The sequence below is a fragment of the Protomyctophum parallelum genome (genome assembly GCF_964188405.1).
Source record: "Protomyctophum parallelum genome assembly, chromosome: 8".
NCBI classification, from domain to species: Eukaryota; Metazoa; Chordata; class Actinopteri; order Myctophiformes; family Myctophidae; genus Protomyctophum; species Protomyctophum parallelum.
The window spans coordinates 32,665,918-32,693,639 of NC_139703.1; the positions used below are offsets into that span (position 1 = coordinate 32,665,918).

The 27,722-nt window shown below is 44.4% G+C and overlaps 1 protein-coding gene across 4 annotated transcripts in view; it reads right to left on the reverse strand.

Annotated features, from left to right (window-relative positions):
* chd5 (chromodomain helicase DNA binding protein 5) overlaps positions 1-27,722 on the reverse strand; it is a 73,477-nt gene that overhangs the window by 39,331 nt on the left and 6,424 nt on the right. For 3 of the 4 annotated variants that reach the window (XM_083771590.1, XM_083771589.1, XM_083771592.1), the window contains exons 2-8: positions 25,699-25,850; positions 9,332-9,550; positions 5,654-5,772; positions 4,060-4,301; positions 3,848-3,960; positions 2,484-2,610; positions 1,188-1,354 (exon numbers count right to left, since the gene is read on the reverse strand). In XM_083771590.1, coding sequence (XP_083627716.1) covers positions 1,188-1,354; positions 2,484-2,610; positions 3,848-3,960; positions 4,060-4,301; positions 5,654-5,772; positions 9,332-9,550; positions 25,699-25,850 — 1,139 coding nt within the window. Of the gene's footprint in view, positions 1-1,187; positions 1,355-2,483; positions 2,611-3,847; positions 3,961-4,059; positions 4,302-5,653; positions 5,773-9,331; positions 9,551-24,395; positions 24,439-25,698; positions 25,851-27,722 lie in introns of those variants that run through there. The other variant, XM_083771591.1, reaches the window with a different exon arrangement.

The following is a 27,722-nucleotide window of genomic DNA, read 5'->3' on the forward strand; positions in this document are numbered from 1 at the left end:
AGGGTGCGGGGGCTTGAAATGTAATCAACATGAGCAACAGGACAGCCCTTTGTGCAGTTGTTGCTGTCAACCACAGAGTTAAAATTAGACTCATATTATGTAATTTAATTATTGGGATTTGTTATTTTCTCCATGTTTATTAGCAAAATACTAATGTTGTATATAGGATCAAATCATATGAAAATTGTCACATCATCATAGGTCAAACAACTACACATAGTGCTTCTATGAATCTCCAGTGAGCTGTTTATACTTTTATGTAAACTTCTTTCCTGCTCCTTCCATTTTAGTTTTAGTTTTTTTGGATGCTTCTGGGCTTCGCCTGTCATCACCCACTTTTAACATTAAAATGTCATGAATTGTGGGCTATAAGTGAAGTCTGCATCAATATGGACTCTCAAAACATCTACAGGAGAGCCCCTAACCCTGCAGCAAACCTAATCCTAAACCTAAACCTATGAGTTTACAGTGGGTCAGCCCTGAGTGCTGGCAGGCTTATCAAGGACATAATGCATCAAAGTCAGTGAGTATAAACACATAGCTGTCCCCTTGGGTTATGGGAGTAATTTCACTTGTAAACAACAGCTCTTTGTAAGTTGATTATACTGGCGACAAGAGCAAATATGATACACACAGTGCTCACTTTCAAGAAAGAAAGTGTTTTTGACACCCGAAAGCTTCGCCGATGATGAGTATTTTAGCCTGGTGTTCCAGCATTAGGCACTTGAGCAGCACATGATTTATTTAGTTGTTGTTTTTTTTAAAGCAAATAACTATCTTAATCCATGACAGTTACAGTAAGAGGTTCTCCTTCCACTCCACATTCCAGATACTAGCTCAAATCCAGGCTAAGTTCTTATTTGCAATAAGCTGTTTATGTGCATCTTCATATCCCACTCATAAATCCCTGTGCACACGAGCAGACGGAATATTCAGGATATTAACATGGAAATTGATATGACACAGATTGCAGAAACAGATATTACTATAAATGGGTTAAAATGGCTACATGCTTTACCCCAGTATCCCAGCTAATATTCTGCGTGTGTGCCAGATATCATATCGGTTCAGCATAATTGGAATAAGAACGCGGCTTCTCCTAATCAGTATAATAACATAATCAGGTTACTGGAAACAGGATTTACACGGACAAGCTCTGTGTAAAGTTCTAATGAAATCGCACTCACGCAGTGGGGGCAGCTCCACTTGCCCTCAGGGGCCTTCTCCAACTCGGGCTCGAGGCAGACCAAGTGATAGGCCCGGGGGCAGGTGTCACACAGGATAATCTCACCGCCCTGCTGGCACACTTCGCAGTAGTCTTGGTGGTCTGTCTCATAGCCGTCGCCATCTTCCTCTGGACAATGCCATGGGCACGGGAGAAGAGATCAGATTAGCTGGCACGCTTAAAGCCGACACGCGTAACTTTTATGTCCTCCTACCGGGGAATCGAACCCAGATCTCCTGCGCGAGAGGCCAAATTTCTACCGTTCAGGCAAGAGGCAATCACCGCTTGACTGAGGGAGATATTGTGCTCATGGGCTTCGGGCAGTACTACTTGTCAACCAGTAGGTTCCAGACCTACAGTACACGTCACCAGGGTCTGCATCCACACACTGCAGATGTGCTAGTTAAATGAGCATTTGCGCCTGTCGTAGACATGCGCAGAGCAAGTTCAGTCAGGGAACCTCAGTCAGCGCGCCGGCTGTTAATTGGGCCACCGCAGCATCACGCTCTCATCCACATGATTCACTCAGCCAATCACACACTCACCCCATCTCATACCGGCTACTTGAACCAGAGGTTTGCATTCCTCTGCCTTCTTGCTTGCTTACACTGCTGCTGTATCAGCGTGCTGCTGTCATACAACCGGCGCTCAATTCTGCTTGCTTACTGCTGCTGTATCAGCGTGCTGCTGTCATACAACCTGCGCTCAATTCTGTGCTGCTATACTGTATACCCGTGCTGCTGTATAGAAGTGCTCACCCACCTCCACCCCAGCTACCACCTGTCGTTTTGGATCTACTGTTTAGGTACGGGGGATTCAGAGTCCCTATGGTTGGGACTGATGCGCTTGACCTGAGTACCTAAAAAGCAGATCCAATACAACGCCAAACCATAATAAATATATTGCATTGATTATCTTATATTCAATAAATATATACATTACATCCTCCTTGAGTTGTCTGACTGAACTTATACTGTATTAACATACTCAATGATACAAAATGGTTAAATAATCTCAGTCATTAAAATATGTTCCGGATTGCAGCTTTAACTTGCACACATTTTGCACAAGTGTGTCCGCTAATTAGGCAGCAGTGCAGTTGGATTGCACACACATGCTCAGTTGCTCGCAGAGACATGCATACAGCCATGCACCCATTGTTTTGTTTCCTTACAGTATTGCAGACTGTTATGAAGGATTTCAGTGGGATTTCAGTGAAGTACCCAGAGAATGACACGAGAGGAGGAGGTAAACATACTTTTCCTTTTTTTCCTCCCGCGCCTGGCCTTTTTCTTGGCAGCAGCCCCGGAGGTGTCAGAGAGCACAGAGGCACTGTGGATGCTGATGTCATCAAAGTCTGACTCTTCAAAGAAGTCTTCCTCACTCTAGGAAAATTCACACACACGCACGCACACGCACGCACACGCACACGCACACACACACACACACACACACACACACACACACACACACACACACACACACAAACACACACTTGTGAATGAGGTCTTGAACCTCAATATTTGACTCCCCTGGTTAAATAAAGGTTACAATGGTATAAAGGAACATACGCGCACGCACGCACACACGCAATGATGACTCACACACAATTTGCTTAGTCAAGATGGAGGCAAAAATTACACTGCATTCTTCAGACCCGAATTACGTTTATGTTTAACTCATATTTATGGTATTTTATCATAGAATTATACTTATGCTTTACTATACCAATAGCATTTATTATTGGCCCAGGCCGTAGCGTAACGGTCTGGGCACCGGACTGGTAATCCAGTCGCAGTGTGCCGCGGGTTCGACTCCCGGACCCGACACGGCCTTTACTGCATGTCATCCCCCCATCTCTCTCCCGTTTCCTGTCAGCCTACTGTCTGTCCCTTCAAAAAAAAATCAATAAAAGGCGTAAGCCGCAAAAAAATATCTTAAAAAAAAAAAAAAAAAGCATTTATTATACGGCTTGGTGGAATGCTCAATTCTGATTGGTCAATCCCATTCAGCGGTCTGTAATTTATTGATTATTACAGGCTGCTGCTATAAATAACAGACCGTTGCTATGGACGGTCTGATCAATAGACGGAGCACCTGTCCGGGATCATATCAATCTGCATTGCTTAGTTCTGTGCCGTATCCAACATGGCATCCAAGTAAACAAACTCTTGTTTACAGTAACATTTTACAGCTGTAATAGCGAAAACCTCCCAAGATGGCACCACCTGTCCATTGAACTCCCTTGAAACTCCATTGATCAGAATTTACTGGAGTTTTGTGAGTCGGCTGTGTTGCCCAGAGCAAAGAGGAAATCCTTGTTCTATTGTTATATTTTGTGTCAAATTATCATCTGTATGATAAGCCAGGAGGTTGAGAAAGAAACCCAGGGCATATTTCCACTTCTGGGTCTCCCTGTCGGGATTTATTTCGGAATAATGACCACCTCGTTGTTCATTGTCCCTTACGTTATACTACACCATGGTATGGTATTCTATTGTATGCAGCTGTGCAATGCTATGCAATGTTCAAATAAAGTGCATTTCCCATTGAACTTCACCAGAACAGTCAGTGGCTGAGTGTAAAATGAAAGCAGACGAATGAAAGCACAGCACAACATACCGACGATGCTTTCTTCTTCTTCACACTTTGGGCCGACTTTGATTTGGTCTTCTTCGCCTTCGGCTTCTTCTTCACCTCTTTCACAGCCTTGCTTCTCTTTCTCACTCCTGGCCCTGGGACACAGGACCGCACCGCCACCACAGTTATGTTAATTGAGATGCCGAGCGTATTATTTCTAAAAACATCCGTTGGCACAGTTTGCAAGCCCTTACCCTTTCCCTCTTTGGTTTTGGCTTTTTTGATTGGCCCCGGCTGAGCGCTCGGCTGGCTGCTGCTGAGAGAGAGCGGCTGTGCCACGGTAACCGTTTCCACAGCGGCGGCCACCGCGGCAGCCACGGCAGTGGCAGATGCGCCTTTGAAGGGATTGTTGGCACTGAACTCTCGCCACTTGGCTCCCAGCACCGTCATCATCTTTGACATGGGAATTTTCGGGTTCTTCTTGGCAATGAGGGGCCTGAGTAAAACCAAGGAGGAGAGGGCAATATTATAGTGTCACACTCCCGCTCCCACTGATGTAATTGATGCTACCTTCTGCACCAGAGGGAACTGTGTCTTGATTTGCAGACACCCTGCTGCCCCTAGTCTGCACCCCCCGTAAAGTTTTGCTGTGCATGCTGTGCTGTGCTGTGCTGTGCCACGCTGCGCGCGTGTGTCATGTTTGTGATTTGTCAGGCGACACGCTGGATGTTTGGCACAGTGGCCTGTGAGAGATAGTGGGTCAGGACACCGAGCCCCTGATCCTCCAAGCTGTCATCGGCATCCAGCGAGCAGCTGACTACTCACAGGGGGCTCTGCTGGAGCCTATGCTCCACTTTGTCAGAGCACAGGCTCAGCTCAAGCTCGGCTCAGCCAGCCAGCCCCAGGTGATACACGCTCTTTATACCAACAGCAGAGCGTTTCTAGCTCAAACAAAACGACCACTGTTTGCTCGCCACCCCCACACCGTGCTCTAGTTTCACTGTAGGGTGTGTGCGTGTGCGTGCGTGTGTTGGAGGATAGTGAGCAGTCCGGTCCCCTTAGGATAGTGTTCTTTATTCAGACAGACAGTGGGGACACTGAGAGAAACACAGCGTAGAGGAGACAGAAGGCTGAAGGCCCTAGTGGGATTTGATCCTGGGTCATTGGGAAGAGGGCACCTGTAGGTCCTGAGACACTATAAATAGACACTATAAATGGACACAGTGTGCTGTGAAGGTTTTGTTTGTGAATTGTGCCAACACAAGGAGTCAATTGTATATATGTATGTATGTATATGTAATGTATGTATGTATGTGTAAATGTGTTATTTTGTGGAAAAAGCTAAGAGACCCTTTGGTTGTAAAGTTTGTAAAAGCTTGTAAATATCTAAGACTCACACAGAAGAAAAGCCTTCTGTACTTTTTGTGGTAAAAGCGCTAAAACTTTCTTTCTTTTCCTGCCTTGATCTCCTTCACCTGGGATAATGTCTCATTCCCTACTTGGACTGCACAATCCCAATGCAATGTGAACAACAATATTATTCAATACATTAAAACTGCTGTCAGGGCTATGTTATCCCAAAAACGCCATTTTGTCATGAATCAGTATTATTAGCTCAGGCTAAGTATGAGGCAACGAAAAAGCTTCTAATTGACCTTTGCTCTGACAGACATTATATTGTACGGAGCGGCTTCTTGTCTTGTGCAATAGACTGCATGTTCTGTTGATGTCACGTGCCAAAAATAGCCACATAATAGCCCACAACCCATCACATCGCATTGTAGATCGGCCATTTTACCAGGTACGGCGAAATATTAATAAGGCTTCGTTCACAAAATGGATGCTCACCTGAGGAACTGGCTGAAGGCCTTGTAGTTGGTGATGGTCTTATAATCCTCCTCAGTGAAGCCATACTGAACATCCTCCAGACCCCACTCCTGCATCAGCTGGCTGGATGACTTGGGCTCCTCAGACCACATAGAAACAATATGTCAACATGCAATAGCAATACAAGTGTGCACGCACGCACGCACGCACACACGCACGCACGCACGCACGCACGCACGCACGCACGCACGCACGCACACACACACACACACACACACACACACACACACACACACACAAACAAACACGCAGTTTTTAACTACTTGGTTGACCAGAGTCCCCCAGGGGTCTATACTAGGCCTCCTCCCCTTTTCCCTCGAAACTGAATATCTCTGCGGAAAATTGCCTATCTACAATCTCACGTGTCGCAGCGCAACACGTTGTTCTATGTTCATTGAATGTTCGCCCCCAGAAAAGGGGGTGATAGGGTTCCTCTGGTTAATAACTGAATTAATTAAACATGCAGGCAAGATGAATAGATTTACATTTCATTGAAAGTATGATGTGAAGAGAGAGACTAACGCGTAATGAGATACTCAATCACAGCAGAACAAGACAAAGGACTTATTCACTAACACACAGCTGTCATTTATTTAACGTCCCTATCCATGGCAGAAAAATCATCTTTGTTCAATAAATGTATTCTCCCCCCAAAAGCCCCTAAAGGAGCTTTACAGTTAGCATGGAATCCAGACACACTTCTTCATCGTTTATACTTGTTTTCACTATGCTAGTTCACTTCGTGAAAATAATATTTTCACGAACACTATGGGGTTGATTTAGGACTTCTATTTTACTTACTTCTATATTACTAATCTAATTACAGTATTATGATCTGGGGGCGTGTGGTATGTCATATTGCAATTTTGGGCATGTTCAGAAGCGCTTTTGACACCCCGCGGAGTGCGCAAAACGGCCTTGAATTAGTCATGGGTGTGTTTAAGGCGTGTTTGAGACGTACCCAATCAACATGTCCGTACTATTCTATTTACCAGTCAGCTGATGTCACATACGGAATGCGCACTTTGGGGATCGTGGTATTACATTTCTTCAGGCTGGCACCATAGAAGACATGACATGCCTTTGTCACATTTGGGTTAATTATTCCTATTGCACTGCATGCTGTCACCTTTATGCCTCAAAATAACAGACCCACCTATACCTTTCAGATCGGAATGGAACTGCGAGTAGATAGCAGCATATTGGCAAATTGGCAATCCATGCGTAATGTTCCCAGAATCGTCTAACCCCCGAACATGCAAGTTCGTTTGATATTGTTTAATTCGATAACGATAGAACCATGTACCATACAGCGAATGAAAGCAAGATTCCTAAGGAATATGGAGATTTTTACATTTAATAAAACGGTTGAGAAATGAGAGAACCATGAGTGTTTATAGGCTAATATCAACGTTTTTTTCTGAAAGACAAACGGGCTGTGAACTTGAAGAGCTCAATCACCATCCCGACACGGAAGAAATATAGCCTAGTGCATGCATGTATATGCACTGTTGCACTTGCACACAGTAGCCTACACACGCTCTTTATTTGTTTCTATTGAAAAGAAAACAGTAAAATAACGTTTATTATATTTTATTTCATTCAAATCACGAGGAAGGAATGAGTTGAATGCGTGCTGCGTAATGCTGTGGCCCCGATGGTATGGTCTTCGCTGAGTTCGCTCGTAGCATTTTATTTAAGAAGACTTGAATCGGGTGTGATACAGCGTATGAAAGCAAAGTTCCCAAGGATTATGGAGATGTTTTTATTTTTTTTAAAGGTTGAGAAATGTAAGAATTATGGCCGTTTCTAATCTCAACATTTTTACCAAAGAAAGCCTCTCTCTTTGCCCAGCAGAGAGCAGCTGTTGCAGTGTTGCCATGTCCCATAGAAACAACTTAATAGGTCTATAAAAATAATCCCAAAAGAAGCGCATATAACAGGGGTCTGTAACCTATTTTAAATGAAGTGCCATGTTTTTATTTTCTAAATAGTGAGTCTGCCATATCCAGATTAATTTGAATGACACCACATTAAAATAAAAAAACATATTTTGATTGTCCACAAATATAAAGTTCTTCCTTCTTTTTAAATATGTTCTTGCACATTGTTATAATGATCATTATATATCCCCCTGCAGTCAGAGTTCATAGTTTTAATGAATGAATGTGATGCATTGTGAGCTGGTATAGATCTGCTATTTTCAAAAGTAATCTTTTTATTTAATTTTTGGATTAGCCGTCCTTAGTTGGGCAAATGCATTCATCTGGGGATCCTTGACATGGGAATGTGCTGTGTGAGGATCACTGGTTTAAACAACATTAGGAGAAAAGCCCAAATAACCACTTTAGAAACAAGAAAAGCAACCACACAGAAAGCAACTTTACAGAAAAATAAGCCGCTTATAATAAACAGACATGGCAACACTCTAGCAGCCTCACAGAGCCGCTCAAGTGTCAAATCAAACAGTGCTTTTTGCGTTTATGAGGTGGTCAGACCCACGTCTAATCGTTATGCGCTGAGTGTCTTTAGGTCAAGGGGCTTAATAGCAAATTGCGCAAAGCGAAAATAATTAACATATGGACACTCCCACAATGCTAAAATATTCAGCAACGCGGTAAGCCATAATGTGTGTGCGTTCAACACGGGCCAGTGCGTTCAACACGGGCCGATATGCCTTTCATAATACGAATGTGCGCAGAGCGAGGCCAATTTATGTATTTCCATTGGTAAAACGCACCTTCAAAATCTACCCATCAGACACATGCCGCCATAACCATAAACAAACCAGATATGCCCATATATAGGCATAGGGAGATCCGGCAAGTACAGAACCGCCGATCTGACCAATATGCCCATAGATAGGCATGCCAATATACAATGTATGGGAATATGCTAATGACATCAGGGATCTCCATACAATATATGGGCATAAAAGGGACAAGTACTAACAGACAGACCGATACAGAGATCATGGGCTGTATTTTGCGTGTCTTAAGTACCAGGTCTTATTACTTAACTTAAGACCTGGAGGCGTGATCAATGCCATTTGGCTATTCTGAGTGGCCAAATAGCATTGACCACGCCTCCAGGTCTTAAGTTAAGTAATAAGATCTGGTGCTTAAGACACGCAAAATACAGCCCATGGGCCCAAGCCTCTAGTTTTATTAATATATCGATTATCAATTTGTTTTTATGAATCTCAAAATCAATTAGTGAAATACATTTCTGTACCCCATATCTGGCATTCAGCATTCATCATGTCGCACCCAATCTGAGTTGAGTGTCCTGCCAAAACTGGATTCAGTGAGTGCTAAATCCGAATTGAGTTGCTTTGGAGATATGCAGGGCACAAGAAACTAGAAGTTTCACAGGACAGCTGAGCTTCAAAAAGGCATTTACCCAAACAAAGCACACGATCTCTGCATGGGGACTTTAAATAACTATACATGTATATTTTAACTTTAAGACAGGCTCACGCTTGAATTACACTCTGTCAGACGTTACTGAATGTTACAGATCCTACAAGCTTGTGAACTACAGTAGCTATTTTCGGCAGGCGACACTGGCACGCGCACCCAAGTATAAATTGGGCTATGAGGCCTTCTGTTGAAAAGCTTCTCTTGACTCCCAACTCACTTTCATGTTGCCGTCGTCATCGTCATCGTCGTCCTCCTCCTCCTCTCTCTTCTTCTTCCTGGGCTTCTTCTCTTTCTTCTCCTTTGGTTTCTTCTTCTTCTTCTTGGTCGGCCCAAAGGTGCTGCTCTCGCTCTCTGAGCCTATCTCTGGGCGCTCGCCTTCCTCCTCCATCTCCGACGCATCCTCAATGTCACTGTCAACTACCGGCTGGACCACTCCCTGATGAACACACAGGCGAACGCACACGCACGCGCACACACACACACACACACACACACACACACACACACACACACACACACACACACCATACAGTTACTGACTTTGTTATAATCAAATTGATGAGTCTGATTAACCTGATTAACCTATTTTAAAACTAAGATAGCCAATCTACAAACTCACGGTGCATTGCATCACAACACATTGAGAACTTGTAGATCTGCTATGTTTGGCACTTTTGATTGATTATTCCATTCTTGATTAGTTTGATTAATGGTTGCACCCCTATTTCATTGTGCATTTTCCCACAAGCATTTTCACAAGCAAAATCACCAACGTCATAAATGTTTACAGACATTTGCAAAAATGCAGTAAGGCTGCTTTAAAACAAAGTCAGAGTGAAATGTGGCCCTCTATCTCTGGAGGTGAGATTCAAAAGAAGATTTCTGGGCCAATTGGGCCAGATTCCAAGTTGAATTCATACAAAGAAAGCCATCTCTTCAGATAAAGGTCCCTCCGAAGCCAGGATTCAAGAGATTACTGATGTAAACGGAGCCAAAGGAAACGCAACACATTGTTCTATGTTGCAGAAATGTTTGAAAGAGGAAACCCAATAAAAGGGCAGACGATCAGGACAGGGGTATCACTCCCACTGAGACCAATCCATGCAAAACAAATCTATGCACTACTACAGAACAGGAATAAATGCACTCTGAATGTAACACTATGGATCTCACTGTGTAGGCTAAATGGCAATTCGTCCAGTATAATGGTATTCCAATGTCACATTCTCATTAAAATGGTGCCCCCAACATGAACATCTACTTCAAATAGCCAGATAACTTTAGACCTCGAATACTGTAGAGAATCCTCCCCATGAACCAACGCTAATGGAAGCACAGCCACCTCTACACACACACACTCAACAGAGACACACGACACAGCCTTGAGCTGCTCTATACACTGTAAACAACTTTACTACAGCGTTACTGTAGCTCAGAGTGGAAATGGATCCAAATGGTTGATGATCCATGTGTACACTCCCAGAGCTATAAACCCGTAAAGGTCCATTTTGGAGTTAAATTTAGTTAAATTAACACAAAGGATTTGACTAGGCTCCACTGTTGATGTTCCTTTTATAAATTAATTAATTATTGATTGTGCGCACGCGTGCGGGCGTGCACGTGTGTGTGTGTGTGTGTGTGTGTGTGTGTGTCCACGCATGCGTGCCAATATGTGTTTGTGGGGAAGGGGGGGGGGGGTTCTCCTCCTCTATGTACACACTGCACGTGTGCACGTGTGAGAGTTTGTGTTCTGGAGAGCATTATGGGGCATGCATGATCGCACACAGTGGTCTGCTTGCTGCCTGTTGCAGTAGGCCCGTTAAGTGTGCATGTGTGTGTGCACATGCATGTGTGTGCACGTGCGTGTGTGTGCACGTGTGATGTGCGTGTGTGTGTGTGTGCGTGCGTGCATGCGCGCGTGCATGGAGTGTTGCAGGCGTTGTTGCTCTGCAGCACAGTGAAAAGGGCTCACGTTGCCGCAGCGCCCGCCAACCCTACCAGCAGCCAGCCTGTGTTACCATGGCAACGGAAATCGAGCAATGTCTAGGGCTGTCTCGTTCTCTCTCTCTCTCTCTCTCTCTCTCTCTCTCTCTCTCGTTCTATCTCTCTCCCCCACAACTTGCTATCGACCCCCGATTACTTTTTGTTTATTTATTTACTTTTCTTTCTCTCTCCCTTTACAGCTCCTGTTTTGTCTCCCTCTTTCTAATTTCTTCCTCACACAACCACTCCATCCTTATACATCTCTCTCTCTCTCTCTCTGCCTCCCAGCACCCTCTCTCTTTTTTTTCTCTCACTCTTTTTTCTTTCTACAGTGCCACTCTCTCCACCACCCCCCCCCCCCCCCCACACACCTCACTCTGTAGCGGTGGCAGCCAATGGAACGGCGCCATCCAATCAGAGGCGTTTGCATAACGAGCTTGTTATGCAGAGGCCTGTGGTTGCAGCGCCTGCGCGCCCAGGCACCCGTCTAGACAAATCTCATTTATGCATAAGAAGAAGGAAGGAGTGAGAGAGAGAGAGCGGGAGAGAGAGAGAGAGAGAGAGAGAGAGAGAGAGAGGAGAATGGGGGGGAAGGGGGGGGGGTAATAATAGAAAAGGGGAGATGGGGGATGGGAATGGGGGTGGAGGAAGAAGAGGAAGAGGAAGAGGAGCAGACAGGGAACCAGAACCAATATTAAGCCGGCGTGCGACTCTGAAGTGAACATTGTACTACAGTACGACATCGTCACAGTGGCCAAGAGTTCAATGTTTTACACGCACGCACGCACGCACGCACGCACGCACGCACGCACGCACGCACGCACACACACACACACACACACACACACACACACACACACACACACACGCACACACAGCGACAAAGATGGTGCCTCTTTACAGGCAGAAACAAAAAATAAGTTTCTGAAAGCGTAATCAAATTAGATGCATTCCCTCTTCCCTGTGATGTTGCTGCCTCAGGGAAATTGCAGCGAATGCCACTGGAACTATCAAATAAGTATATGCTGACATGACCCAGTTTGACAAAATGTGATCTACACAGTATAAGCAACACAGGTTTGTGTTATAGCACATTAAACATTTTTATCAAAGGAAAAAGATGAATGAATAAACAGTGTCTTTCTTTTCATCTTTCTGTCAACTCACATTCCCTCAAAGCAAAGCAAAATGAAAACAAAAAAGACAGTCCATCTCTCACTGCCTGCATTTCTACACAATATTGAAGCTGTAAGCATCACTGCACAGTCATTGTGACACTCTACAGCAAAACTGCAGCACCCTCTTTTTTACACTGAATTCAGCGATGGCTTCTTGTTTACTCCCAATTCCCCTTGGCACAATATTGATTTCTCACAGGCAGGTCAGTGACCATGCCTTCATCTGTATGGGCCTTTTGTTTGGGCACGCGCTGAGAGGAATGAGACAAAAAAGTCCCTCCCTGGCTAATTCTGTATGCCGCTGGTACTCACAGTGGTGTCCAGGAACCCCCAGGGCTCCTTGACGGGGTTCCTGGGTCTCCCCGGCAAAATGAGGAACAGTTTAAACACTATTTAACCCTATTTTATGTTGACAAAACTTCAAGTATGCAATCTTATGGTCCTCGACACAAAGTATTTTCAAATAGAGTATCCGCAGCTTAATACAAATCAATTTGTCTGCCCAAAATGTTGGAGAATCACTGCTGTGTGCATCCCGCCAGCAGCGCTGCCCTGGGAGGGAGATGTGCTTACTGACAGCACTGTGACCCCAATTGATCTGTGGCCCTTTTCTGACACCAACCTTTGGTGAGTGATTGGAAGTGAATTGCAGCAGCAGTGGTTCTTCTGTGGGAGAGGAATGAATACGGACAAAATGAAGGGGAAGAAAGGGAAAAGAGGCAAAGCAGAAGGGCAGGTAAGGGGTGCAATGATTGAAACATGAAATTAAGAACGAAAGCCCAAAAGCAAGAAAGCAAGAAAGCAAGAAAGAAAGAAAGAAAGAAAGAAAGAAAGAAAGAAAGAAAGAAAGAAAGAAAAAGAAAGAAAGAAAGAAAGAAAGAAAGAAAGAAAGAAAGAAAGAAAGAAATTGTGACAAATGAGCATTTGCGCCTGTCGTAGACATGCGCAGAGCAAGTTCAGTCAGGGAACCTCAGTCAGCGCGCCGGCCGTTAATTGGGCCACCGCAGCATCAAGCTCTCATCCACATGATTCACTCAGCCAATCACACGCTCACCCAATCTCTCATACCGGCTACTTGAACCAGAGGGGTTGCAGTCCTCTGCCTTCTTGCTTGCTTACACTGCTGTTGTATCAACGTGCTGTTGTCATACAACCTGCGCTCAACTCTGCTTGCTTTAGCCTACTGCCGTTGTATCAGCGTGCTGCTGTCATACAACTTGCGCTCATTCTGCTTGCTTACTGCTGTTGTATCAGCGTGCTGCTGTCATACATCCTGCGCTCAATTCTGCTGCTGCTGCCTTTTTGTATACTGCGTGCTGCTGTATACAAAGTGCTCAATTCTACTACTGCTGCTAATGTCACCAGTTCGCCACTGCTGTGGCGTCTGGGCGATTAGGCTAGGCACTAAACGTTGCTTTCATACAATTCTGGTAAGTCAGTGAGTTTAATTGGTTGGAAGAACGTGCACTGCTTTTGTTCACCGACGGAAATAAGTTGAAGCTGCTGCTTAAATGTTCTCTTCTGTTGCTTTATCGTTGTGCCTCGATCACACCGAGATCGCGTTAGCCAATGCATTTCACGTCGGGTCCTGTCCTGCTCACAACACTAGTCAAGGAAGCATCTTACCTGCCGTCTGCTCTGCTTTCCGCCGTTCTTCACATGTAAATCCAGGCAAAGTTTATAATCAGTTTTACGACGGTGGTCACGCTTGGTGCGCATTCTTGTCTCGGCTGCTTCTAGTCAATATGTGGACGTAATATAGATTCAAGGCAACGGGATTAAAAGCATACATTCGTCCACAGTATATAGAGTAGGAGAGTGGCGACACGCTTTGTATAGTTCCAACATTGTTCCTTTGGCTGGAAGTTGGAACTATCCCTTGAGATAGAACGAGCACTTCCGCATTCCATTGTTGCCAAGTGAGTCAACACTAATGTCGCCACTATTACTAGATTACTCGGGAGTATGTCCGCATCGCGTCTGTCAGGCATGTTGCCACGTCTGCACATTATAACAGTCAACGTTGCTTAAACCCGCGGTTCATTTGAGGCACCCTCAATTTATATGATAAACTTATTTGACGTTGTTGGATTGTTTTCATAATGATTCAAGATAGTTTGTGGCTTGTTTTCGTTGACCCAGCTGCTTGTCTCCTCCATATTGAAGGGTCTGCCGTCCACTAGGGGCAGTTTATCTTTAGCTTTCCTGTTCTGTAGAGTGTAGAAGAGAGCCGTCTTGTTTGTTGTCAGTTTCATGTTCACATTCAGAGATGCATGTTGTGTTGTTTGGAGGTTCTTCACCTAATACTTGTAAGTTTGTTTGTGTTATGCATATATATGGAACTATGATATAGTTTTGCCTCTTTCTTTTATTTACATTATGTGAGTAAATGTTTGCTTGTACATTTTCTTATGTTAATTAGCCTGCTTATTTTAGTTAATGTTTTTCTATTATTGTTTGTTTGTACTGCAGTGTATTTTTCTTCACATATGGCAACACAAGTTCTCTGATCAGAATGAAACGTCCAATGCAGCATCAGTTAGAAGTAAATGTAGTTGACCAGAGCAACTGAGAGAGCAGTGAGGTTGCTCTTGGATGCATAGGCCCACATGGCACAAGGGTCCCAAGGAATATGTCAGTGTGAATTGTACCGTATCATGCACCTAGTGTTGGGCAGAGCCATGCTGGATATTATTATTTTCATTTTGGCTGGAGGAATCAATATCATGCCATTGATTCATGCTAACTACCTATAAACTAATTGATCCTGCTGTTCAAATAAATGATTTACCTGGCTATAAGGTGGATGCTTGCACATTCAGGGATCTCAATTATTTTTAGTAGGCCTATTATGAGGTATTTAGGATGCTAATTGATAGTGGGTGCCCCCCCGCCCCACTGGCCCCAGTGCGGGAGCGCACTCGTCCATTTGTTTGCATTGCACAGTGCGCTATTTCCGAACGCGCCCATTGTGTCAGTGGGCGCTTCAGGCCTCAAGCACCCACGACTCGATGCCTATGCTTGGAGAAATAGGCGGCATGGGTTGCAGCAGAGCCATCTAATAGAAGAGTTACGATGAGCGGGCAGAAACCGAGCACTGTTCATGCAGCCTGAAAGGCGGACAAATGGAGTTTCGAATACATTGTTTTCAACGACGGCAGTGCAAATAAGAAGCCATTTAGGCATGTGTAATAGAGTGTCTTCTAGGTGAAAGATCATGCCACTGATTGAGAACATTATTTCCACCTGTGCTGATTAGCAACTTCCCCTGCAGCCTGTTGTAGCCTCTGAGTGTGCTGTGTGTGTTCAGTTCTGCATTAAGAGTCAAGAAGTAAGACCTATGTTGAATGCTCTCCAAGTGTGTTATTTACAAGTCCCAGAATATTACAGTGGCGACGAGGATGTTTTTGAACGTCTCTGCGTGAAGGACTTGTTAAATCCTGTACACTGGTCGTATAAAGGACATTGTTTTTTGTTAAGGAACCAGGTACATTTTTTTTCTTCTCCTGCACATTGCCATGGCTGGACGCATCGGTCATGTGGATGTCTACGATGACTCAAAGGAGGATTTTGAGTCGTATGTTGAGCGTCTGGAGCAGTGGATGTTGGCAAATGACATTGCTGATGACAAGAGGGTGCCCGTGTTTCTTTCCGTGATTGGGGCGGACACTTACAAGCTGCTGAAGAACCTGGTATCTCCTAATGTGCCAAGTGGGATGGTTTATGCTGACCTGAAGAGAGCATTGGGTTTGCATTATAAACCGAAGCCGATTGTGATAGCTGAACGCTTCCGTTTCCAAAAACGTAACCAGAAGGAAGGGGAAGCTGTTTCTGATTATGTTGTTGCTTTGAGGCAGTTGTCAGCCACCTGTGATTTTGGCCGTTACCTGGATGAGGCGCTGAGGGATAGCTTTGTGTGTGGACTGCGCTCTGAGGCTGTGCAGCGCAGGTTGCTGTCAGAAAAGGATCTGACATTCCAGCTGGCCTGCGAGATTGCTATATCAATGGAGCTTGCATCAAAGAATACATTGGAGTTTGCAGGACACAGTGCACCGGCTCACCAGGTAAATGCCCTGTCAAGTACTCACACTTTTTCTGATAGGGGGAGGAAAGGGCAGTTCAGAGGGAACAATGACAACAGAGGAAGAGGCCAGAGAGTAATGAACAGAAATACTGGGGTGCAACAAGAACAAGCATGCTATCGATGTCTAGGGAAACATTTAGCACATGACTGCAGATTCAAAAATGAAAAGTGTCATACATGCTCCAAGATTGGGCACATCGCTCGTGCATGCAGAAGAGGCAATGTCACTTCTCAAACCCAGTATGTGGAAAATGAAGAAGATGCACCTGAAATAGATGATGATGCCGGTGATGATCTTTTTGGATTGTATGCTATATACTCTACATGTAGCCATGAGAAAGGTTACACAGTTGATGTTGTACTGGGTGATAAGAGCAAAACCATGCTACTGGATACAGGGTCAGCAGTGTCAGTGGTATCAGAGGAATTTTACCAGTCAAATCTAACCCGTTTCCCACTAAAGCCAGCCTCCAGATTGAAGCTGAAATCATACTCAGGCCAAATAATCCCTGTTTGTGGGTACATAATGATACCAGTACAGTATGAGAAACAGCAAGTCACAGTACCTCTTGTCATTGTTAAGGGAAAGAGGCCATCTCTGATTGGCCGAAACTGGTTAAAGAAACTACAGCTAAACTGGAAGCAGATTTTCACAGTACACAGTGTGCTAACAGCAGCAGAATGGAATCCCAGGGTCCAAGAGGTGGTACAGCGACACCAGGCAGTGTTCTCTGAGGGTCAAGGATGCATTAAAGGGTTCAAAGCTAGGATTCGCACAAAACCTGACACCACACCAATATTCTGTAAAGCACGTCCAGTTCCTTATGCGCTAAAGGAAGCAGTAGAGAGAGAGCTGGACAGATTGGAAAAGGCAAGAGTGATCTCGAAGATTGAGACAAGTGAGTGGGCGTCGCCCATAGTCACTGTGCCCAAGGCTGATAAAACAATCAGAATATGTGGAGACTACAAGGTCAGTGTCAACCAGTGTGTAGAAGTGGAGACATACCCACTACCCAATGCTGAGGATTTATTTGCTACTTTAGCCGGGGGAACCTCATTCAGCAAACTAGATCTATCACATGCCTACCAGCAGCTGCAGTTGGATGAAAGGTCAGAAAAATATTTGACCGTTAACACTCACAAGGGACTGTACAAATACCACCGCCTTAGCTATGGTGTTTCCAGTGCACCTGCAATTTTTCAGTCAGTCATGGACCAGATGCTGCAAGGGCTGGATCGTGTGACATGTTTTTTGGATGATATCCTCATCACTGCGTCCTCGGAGGAGGAACATTTAAAGAGGCTGGATGAAGTGCTCACACGTCTGGAAAAACATGGGGTCAGAGTGAAACTGTCCAAGTGCCATTTTTTTCAGAGCAGTGTTGTGTATCTGGGACATCGTATTGACAAAGAGGGTCTTCACCCCACGGATGACAAAGTGGCAGCCATAACGAAGGCACCGGCACCAACAAATGTCACAGAATTGAAGTCGTTCTTGGGGCTTCTCAATTACTATTCCCGGTTCTTGGAAAACCCGTCTACCGCTCTAAAGCCTCTGCATAACCTGCTAAAACGAGATGTGAAGTGGGTTTGGACTGCTGAATGTGCTAAAGCGTTTAATGATGCTAAACAACTGTTGAAGCAGAATACAGTGTTGGTGCACTACGACACGCGCATGCCGCTGAAGCTTGCATGTGATGCATCGCCGTATGGAGTTGGTGCTGTGATCTCCCATGTGATGGAAAATGGAGAGGAACGACCTGTGGCTTTTGCATCGAGGACTCTGTCCGATGCTGAAAAGAAGTATGCCCAGATTGAAAAGGAGGCGCTTGCCATCATTTTTGGAGTAAAGAAATTCCACAAATATTTGTATGGGAGAAAGTTCACTCTCCTGACAGACCACAAGCCATTGTTGGCAATCCTGGGGCCGAAAACAGCCGTTCCAACATTGGCAGCTTTGAGGATGCAACGTTGGGCTCTCATTCTCATGGCGTACAATTACGTCATTGAATACAAGAAATCAGCTGATCATGCAAATGCTGATGCTTTGTCACGCCTTCCCCAAGCCTCGGGTGACAACACAGCAGAGGAGGAAAGTATCTTCTATTTCTCTCATGTGGAGGAATTACCAATCAGTGCAAACGACATTGAGAATGCTACAATGAAGGATCCTGTTCTTAGCAAGGTGTGGAGCTACACAATGAATGGCTGGCCTAATCATGTGCAGGATGAAGCACTGAGACCGTACTTCATGCACAGACAGGAGTTGTCAGCGGAGCAAGGCTGCATTCTCTGGGGCCAAAGAGTCATCATACCCCCAGTTTATCGACAGAGAGTACTGGAAGACCTTCACCATGAGCACCCAGGTATCTGTCGTATGAAGGCTCTTGCCCGCAGTTATCTCTGGTGGCCAGGCTGTGATGCTGATATCCAAGAACTTGTGCAAGGGTGCTCGGTATGCCAAGCAGTACAGAAAATGCCAGCGGTGGCGCCGCTGCACCATTGGAGATGGCCAGAAAGAGTGTGGCAGAGGATTCACATTGATTTTGCTGAGAAAGACAAGCAGCATTTTCTAATTGTCATAGATAGCCACTCCAAGTGGTTGGAAGTTTTCCCAATGTCCTCCACAACCTCTCAAAACACCATTGTGGTTCTGAGGGGCCTGTTTGCTGCTTATGGCCTACCAGAAGAGTTGGTTTCGGACAATGGCCCGCAACTAGTGTCTAAGGAGTTTACTCAATTCCTGCAGAGTAATGGAATCAGACATACTGCCGTGCCTGCATACCACCCTGCATCAAACGGACCGGCAGAACGGTCTGTACAGATCCTGAAGCGAGCTCTGACAAAAAATGTGCTGGAGGCGGATGGTCAGGCTTTGTTGTCGCTCAGTCACAGGTTAGCAAACTTCCTGCTTATGTACCGCAGTACACCCCACACTGTGACTGGTCGGACCCCAGCTGAGTTGTTCCTGAAGCGCCAGGTCCGAACCCGGTTCAGTTTACTGAAGCCTGAGCTTGCCAGAAGGGTTGAAAAACAACAAGCCGCACAGAAGTACCATCATGACCGTGGAGACTCTCCTGTTCGTGTTTTCAGGGAAGGAGAGGACGTCCGCATTCGAAATTTCAGGGATGGAGTCGAGAAGTGGATTCAGGCAACAGTTCTCAAGAGACTGGGACCTGTCACTTACTTGATACAAGAGGGACAGAGACAGCGGACAGTACATGTGGATCACATGTTGCCATGGAGAGAAGCTGTGGGCAGACCTTTGCTTACGTTGATTCCACCTGCTGTAGTGGGTGTGCCCCCTGTACCATTTTTTCCCCCCAGTTCACCAGTGAGCGATACAGCATCCCCTGTTCATACAGAACCACCTGAACAGGCTGTTGGGGTGCCATCCTCAACAGGGTTGACCTCTGAAACAGATAGTTCACCTGTTAAACGCAGGTACCCAGAGAGAGCTAGGGTACGACCACAGAGACTGATAACTGATTAAAGTGACTTATCTTTCCCAGGCAGTATATTAAGATCTGTGCTGTTAACCAAATGTTATGCTAATTGCATTATAGAGGGTGAGAGATTTCTGTTGTTACTAACTGTTATTTTTGACAGCATGTTTCTTTTGAATTGAAGACATGAGGCATTGTTTTTGTGTAATTGTAAATTGCTGCTTAGATTCTAAAAGGGGAGGAGTGTAATAGAGTGTCTTCTAGGTGAAAGATCATGCCACTGATTGAGAACATTATTTCCACCTGTGCTGATTAGCAACTTCCCCTGCAGCCTGTTGTAGCCTCTGAGTGTGCTGTGTGTGTTCAGTTCTGCATTAAGAGTCAAGAAGTAAAGACCTATGTTGAATGCTCTCCAAGTGTGTTATTTACAAGTCCCAGAATATTACAGCATGTGTGCAACATGACATGTTTTAAAAGTATTATTCAGGACGACTAAAGTCTCTGTAATGTGTTTGTCATACGATTACTACAAACAATCTAAAATAAGGGATTTAAGAATACTAAAGCTGGGCTGTTGCTTCTGTACCCTTCTACCCATTTGTAGAAGAAGAGCCACGCCATTGAACTGGCCCCATGAAGTGAACTGAGTTTCGTAACTCCGTCTTACTCTATGGGTCTGTTTTACAGGTAAGTACTTATGGTGCGCCAGGGAAGTGTTTAACATTAAATTAAACGCAGTCTGTCTTTAAAGACAGGAATTGGCTCATTGCTAACATTTCTGCTATGCTTAGCCCAGGAACAGAGGCGTGGTGTTTTTCCTATGCTCAGCCAGGAAAAGAGGTATGGCGTTACCACGCTGCTAACACTGCTGCTAAATGATTGATTTGAATTCTATCAGTGTTACGGCTTAGATGATACTACACCGTGACTGAAGCTAATTTGCCTTAAAGTCAACTTTAGCTATATCCATGTCATTTTAAAGCGATTCATAGCTGTTCTCATGCTGCTTCTGTCTCCATTTCCTGAGCGACAGCCCTTTATACTGATGAGATGAACCTTGGATGCTGGGAAGGTCCTCCCCATGGGTTGCTGCATACAGTCTTCATCGCAGCTGCAGCCATTATCGGATAGGCTCACATTGGTGGTATACGTGGATCTGCTGCTACTGAAACCATGAGGCAGGTCATCAGTTAATCAATCCGCATCTTCACCTAGGCTGCTTTTGTTCTATTAATTCTATATTCACATGCAGTCGCTCAGCCACCTAAGTAGTGTTTCGGTTGAAACATCTGTATCCTTGATATGTTGACATGGACGCAGCTCCTTCTACGGTCTTGGGGGAAGAGTATGAAGGGAGATGGGTTGCAGATAAATGGCTGAATTTAATACTTGCCGGCAGATGCAAGTCTTCCGTGTTATTTGAGCTACCTTATAAGCAGCGGTAGCATGCTTTGGTCGGATAAAAACCTGGAATGGGAAACGGATCAGTCATAATGAAGGAATCAGCATCACCCATCAATAAGGACCATCGCTCAGTGGTATAACTTGGACCTGTGTTATGGATTATTTCATTCTAAGAGCTGTTCTAATTCCAGGTTTGTCAACATAGAGATGCTTGTCCTGTTTAATTTCATGTTCTAGCTCAGAGGCCATGCTGATGGTTTCGAAGCTGCCTGGTAACCTTAAATCAAACCATGGTAAATTATTCCTGCCTTCTCTTAATGCAGCTGCAAGCTCATGAGGTTACAGTATGTTGCAGGGTCCTATTCATCTTTCCAAGTTGCTTTCTGTGTATCCTATCATAGTAGTGCTTTTAGTTAATTGTTTAAATCTCAAAGGCATTATAACTGGCGTTCAGCTTTACTCCAGATCTTCAGTGAGTTATCTACTGGCATTCTATAATATATATATATATATATATATATATATATATATTATTTTTTATACCTTCTATGTGGTGAATCCTATGCATGATATTTCCACTTCTGACTTTGCTTGGATGCCCACCATTAAATCACTCAAAACAACTAATTTCATTAAGGTATATCTGTGACAGCAACTAACACTGGTCTTTGTCCTTTCTCTTCCATGCCTCGTTTTCTGCCATGATGTCCATCCGCAATGTCATGAGCCCCTATTCATGATGGATTCCGGGAAGCCATGGCCGGTCCTGCAAAAGCTGCTTCTTCTGTGTCAAGGCTGTGGGCTGCCTCCTAATCGCTACACGTCACACTCTTTAGGATCGGCAGCAGCACCAAATGCTACAAGCTTTGGGCTGGTGGTCTTCTGCAGCTGATGAAAGCTATGCTCTGCTAAACTCGGATGCTTTTTTCAGGCTCAGACTAATGAGCTCTGAATTATGTTGGTTACGTTGCTGCTGCTACATATTTTCATTATTTTGCTCCTTATGCTGCAGGATATTATTAATACTCTTAACTGTTTTTCTGCATGATCTTTCTGTTTCTTAGGCCGGTGGTCTCTGCTGCTTACGAAAGCTATGTTAGACTAGTCTTGAAAGATATTTTACAGGCTCAAATACTAACTAGTCGTGAATAGTGTGTAATTTGCTACTGTTTTTTCTTACTTACTACATAAGTACAATTCATTCTTTAAACTGTATTTTGCGTATAACTGTTGCAGAACTTGCCGCATTGCAGCGTTGCCGCATCATGATCATGCATGCGATCATGTTGCAAGCTAAAATTTGAAGCTCCAGGTGGTAGACTACTGGGTACTGATTTCAGATATTAATGATAATGATAGAATGTCCCTTTCGGTGATCCTGGTTGGGTTGGGTTATTTGTGCAGTGGGTCATGTTGGTTTTGCAGCGCGCAGCGAACCAGGACACCGTTTAGGACTCCTGAATTTCAGGGATCAACAGGCGCTGTACTGTTGAACACATTGACCTAGTCATCACATAATGCTAGAACAGGCGCTGTACTGTCGAACAGGCGCTGTACTGTCCAACACATTGACTAGTCATCACATAATGCTAGCATGACCTATGTCTGATCCATGTCCTATGACCCTTGTCGCTGCGCGGAATGGATATCGGTATGGTCTTCCTGTTACAGGAAACAACAGGTGCTCTGTTGTACACATGTATAGCTTAGGGTTGGTGATGATCTGCTTTTTGGGGGTTTCGGATGTTTTGCGCTGTTGGGGGATTCAGAGTCCCTATGGTTGGGACTGATGCGCTTGACCTGAGTACCTAAAAGCAGATCCAATACATCGCCAAACCATAATAAATATATTGCATTGATTATCTTATATTCAATAAATATATATTACATCCTCCTTGAGTTGTCTGACTGAAATGAGCATTTGCGCCTGTCGTAGACATGCGCAGAGCAAGTTCAGTCAGGGAACCTCAGTCAGCGCGCCGGCCGTTAATTGGGCCACCGCAGCATCAAGCTCTCATCCACATGATTCACTCAGCCAATCACACGCTCACCCAATCTCTCATACCGGCTACTTGAACCAGAGGGGTTGCAGTCCTCTGCCTTCTTGCTTGCTTACACTGCTGTTGTATCAACGTGCTGTTGTCATACAACCTGCGCTCAACTCTGCTTGCTTTAGCCTACTGCCGTTGTATCAGCGTGCTGCTGTCATACAACTTGCGCTCATTCTGCTTGCTTACTGCTGTTGTATCAGCGTGCTGCTGTCATACATCCTGCGCTCAATTCTGCTGCTGCTGCCTTTTTGTATACTGCGTGCTGCTGTATACAAAGTGCTCACCCACCTCCACCCCAGCTACCACCTGTCGTTTTGGATCTACTGTTTAGGTACGGGGGATTCAGAGTCCCTATGGTTGGGACTGATGCGCTTGACCTGAGTACCTAAAAGCAGATCCAATACATCGCCAAACCATAATAAATATATTGCATTGATTATCTTATATTCAATAAATATATATTACATCCTCCTTGAGTTGTCTGACTGAACCTACAAGAAACAAAAGTGGAGGCATCACTATGCAGGCAGAGAGGTGACGTGTGAGAGAGAAGGAAAGGAGAGAGCAGGCTTGAAAAGGAGGGGGAAACTGTGTGTGTGTGTGTGTGTGTGTGTGTGAGAGAGAGTGTTAGCGTGTGAAAGAGAAGAGGCTGTGTCAGAGAGGGAGTCCCCCCTCATTAGCTCAGCGGGACCTAGAGCTCAGTGTTTATCACAGACAGCCAAAGGCCTCGTGGCGTGCCTGGCCAGTCGGGCTCCTCGCAGCGCTGGCTGGCTTCCCCCGGCCATCAGAGAGGAACATCCTGGCTATGTCACTGATATACCACTCTCCGCCACACGGCCATCATGGCCAGGAGACACACTGGGAATGAGGTTCAATGGCACAGTGTGTCGGTACTGTGGAGAGCACATGGTTGCATGACCAAAATAAATGTTTACTGCATTGGGGCTTTGCAGAAATGTTTAGCATTTTGTAATGTTCTGCATGATGCAGAAGAAATCGCTCACTTAATTTCAATAGGATTCACTTCACAGACATTGGGAATAGACTACAGTAAACCATCAGTAAAGTGGAGAAATTACACAAAGGACGGACACAGAGGGGTGTCTTATGGCTCAGCCAGTTCGTGCACACACACCATATGCTCCTAGTGAGCGTGAGGACCCAGGGTTCAAATCTAACCCGTCTTGTCTCACTTGTCTCTCCTCTCTTCTATTGGTTTCCTGTCTTTCTACACCAAACTATCTGAAATCAAGTATAAGAGAATGTCAAAAATATGAGTACAGTTCAACACACCATTAACATGCAGAATAAAACGCACAAAGCACTGACGTCAACATTTCTGTATGGAGAACTTTGACCATGATTAATGAGCCAGTTTTACAAAATAACAATTTATTAATTGAAATAAATCCCAGATTGGAGCATTAACATAAACTTGACTTTGTCTTGGGCCTTGTTTACTTTTTAGTTTATCGCATATTAATGAACAACACATCAATGTACTGCTGCACTGAGTCTGACCGGACCGGATTTAGCAAACATGGTCATTTATCATTAGCAATCCCCACAAATAATGAACAAGCACATTACATATTAAACATATTCAATTACACAGGGTTAGGGTTAGAATAAAGGTAAGTAACTTAAGGCTAAAACAAACTAACTACTTGGCTCGCCTCATATGTTATTGCACAAAAATAAATAGCAGCGTTTTAGAGGGCAATATAAATGTACAGTATACGGTACTACTAAAGTAAGTTGTGTATAAAATGCAGTATTACTGCTGCACTGAGTCTGACAACCATACTGTATCTATCTCAAGGTGCTAACAGCTAACAGTGTCAACAGACAGACACAGAACTAGACTAAATGATAACAAAAACTAATGCTACGGACCACAGACAATGGAGAAGCTTGGCGTTAACCACTTTACCCCCCCCCCCAGTCTAAACTACGTCCCCTACTTCTTCCCTAGTCTACACCAAATCTATCGTCTTGCTATTCTGCCAAAGTTTTGTCTATGACCGCAATAGGGAGGCTAGGGTTCAGATGGTTAAAATCACTCCATCACAGCTCTGCTGGCACACATGCACACACAGCTGACCTAATAGTTCCCATTGCCACCTCCGCTGCCACCACTACGACTTCTACCGCCACAGGCACCCAACCACTCTCTAAACTGGCTCTCACTGCGTACAGCTTACACTGGCACCAATAATGACACTGGTGGCCAACATGCCCGTAAGCTAGACACCGCCTCCCATTTAGATTTCAGAAGCAGTCTGGGGGCTAAAGCACACCTTTGATCCAACCAGAGGGGACATGAAAGAGACGGAGAACATGTGGTAAGCTCAAAGACAAGATATCCCTATTATGTATGATCGATGGGGTCATGACAGACGGAACGACTGGCTTCACATAAACATGCCCTTCCTTACCTCCTTTTTCCTCTTCTTGACTTTTGGCATTTTGCCCTCTTTGATCTTTTTGGGCTTCTTCTTCTTCGGTTGCTTGAGGGAGTCGTCATCAGAGAAGAAGCTATCCAGGGGCGTGAGAGGCATGACGTTGCGCTCGCCATCCTCATCCTCATCTGAACACAGAAACACAAAGACACAAGAGGCATTCGCCTGCTCAAACAAACAGCACCACATTACATCAACATTTCAGAAACATGATCATGATTGGACAATAGACACTGAGCTCTCCTAATATTTGCAAGCTGGTAAACTGTACCTGATGTGATGAGCTCATATAGCTACCTATCAGCCTGGATCGGCTCCAGGTCTGCTCATAACGCCTTTGTTTTTTCTCGGCTTGATTACTGCAATGCACTTTTTTCAGGACTGCCTAAGAAAACAACTGACAGATTACAACTTGTCCAAAATGCAGCAGCCAGAGTTTTAACTAGAACTAAGATGAGAGAACATATTACTCCAGTTTTGGCATCACTGCACTGGCTTCCGGTTGTTTTTAGGATTGATTTTAAAATTATTTTACTTGTCTATAAAGCTCTCAATGGTCTCGCACCTTCCTACCTACATGACTGCCTGCCTAAATATGTCCCAAACCGCCCGCTAAGGTCTTCCACTGCTGGCCTGCTCGCTTTGCCTAAAAAAATGGCAACTAAATAATACGGGGAAGCAGCTTTTTGCTTCTACGGGCCGTCGGCATGGAACAAGCTCCCTCTGTACCTTCGTCAGGCAGCCTCTGTAGACATTTTTAAAGCTCACCTCAAGACCCACTTCTACAACATTGCTTTTAATTGATCTTTTAGTTGTTTTATTTTAGTTTTTGTTATTCATGTCCTCACTGTATTGTATTACTGTCGTTGCCTTGCTTTTCTTTTATTCTCCATTGTTCTGTAAAGCACTTTGAGCTGCATTTCATGTCATGAAAGGTGCTATACAAATAAAGTTTTATTATTATTATTATAAGGGGCGCGGGACGTGTAGCGTGAAAAAGTAAGTTCACTTCAATCCAGGTCTAGTCACCCACGGGCATGTGCACGAAACGAGCACGCGTGCGACAATTTCACAGGACTGTGCACGTGAAAATATGCTTTAACTTCTCTGCACGTCCAAAATAAATGCACGCCTCTCGTTGAAAATTACTAGTGCGTGGCTCCCCATCTGAAAAGGCCTTAAAGGACACTACTCAAGGAGAGTAGTGGTTCCCAGTTCGATGCCAGGCTCCCCATGGGTTAGTGTCAAAGTGTGTCCTTGAACAAGACACTGAACTCCAACTCCTGCTGGTCAGAGGGTTGGTACATTGTCATGTTTTAGAGTGAATGTAATGCACATTTTAAAGCGCTTTGGGTAAAGGCGCTTTAAAATGCAGTAATGCACGATTTATCATTTAATGTACATATACACACAAGGTTTTCATATATATATATATATATATATATACATACATACATACATACATACATAGTATGTTAGTTAGGTATGCGGTCTAGTCTAACTTGGACTCAGGGGGGTGGACGCCTCTGCCTTGCATAGTCCCCAGTGAATAGGCAGTTTGCCCTTCACTGGTAACCCTATGTTTGAATAATTTTTAAATATATGGAGGTATTGTGGGCTGGGCTTTTTACAAAAAAGCCCCCCTTTTAAATACATACACACATACATACATACATACCTACATACATACATTTCAGAAGTTTTAGCAGTTTTTAAGGACCCACTTTTAGGCCAGTGCACCAGAGCAAGCTCTTGCCTTTTTTTAAACCCTACCCATTTTAACCAAATACATACATACATACATACATACATAGTATGTATTCCTTGGAGTGGTTGCACCAGATCCAAGGTTTTTGCCTGACAACTAACTTGTATCCTTGCAACATATCCTTTATACATCCTTTATAATACATAATGTAATATTTAGAAGTTATATTTTAACACTATGGTGTTACTGTGCGCTGAAGTGACTGTCCCAACTTCTTGAATGGGAAAACCCC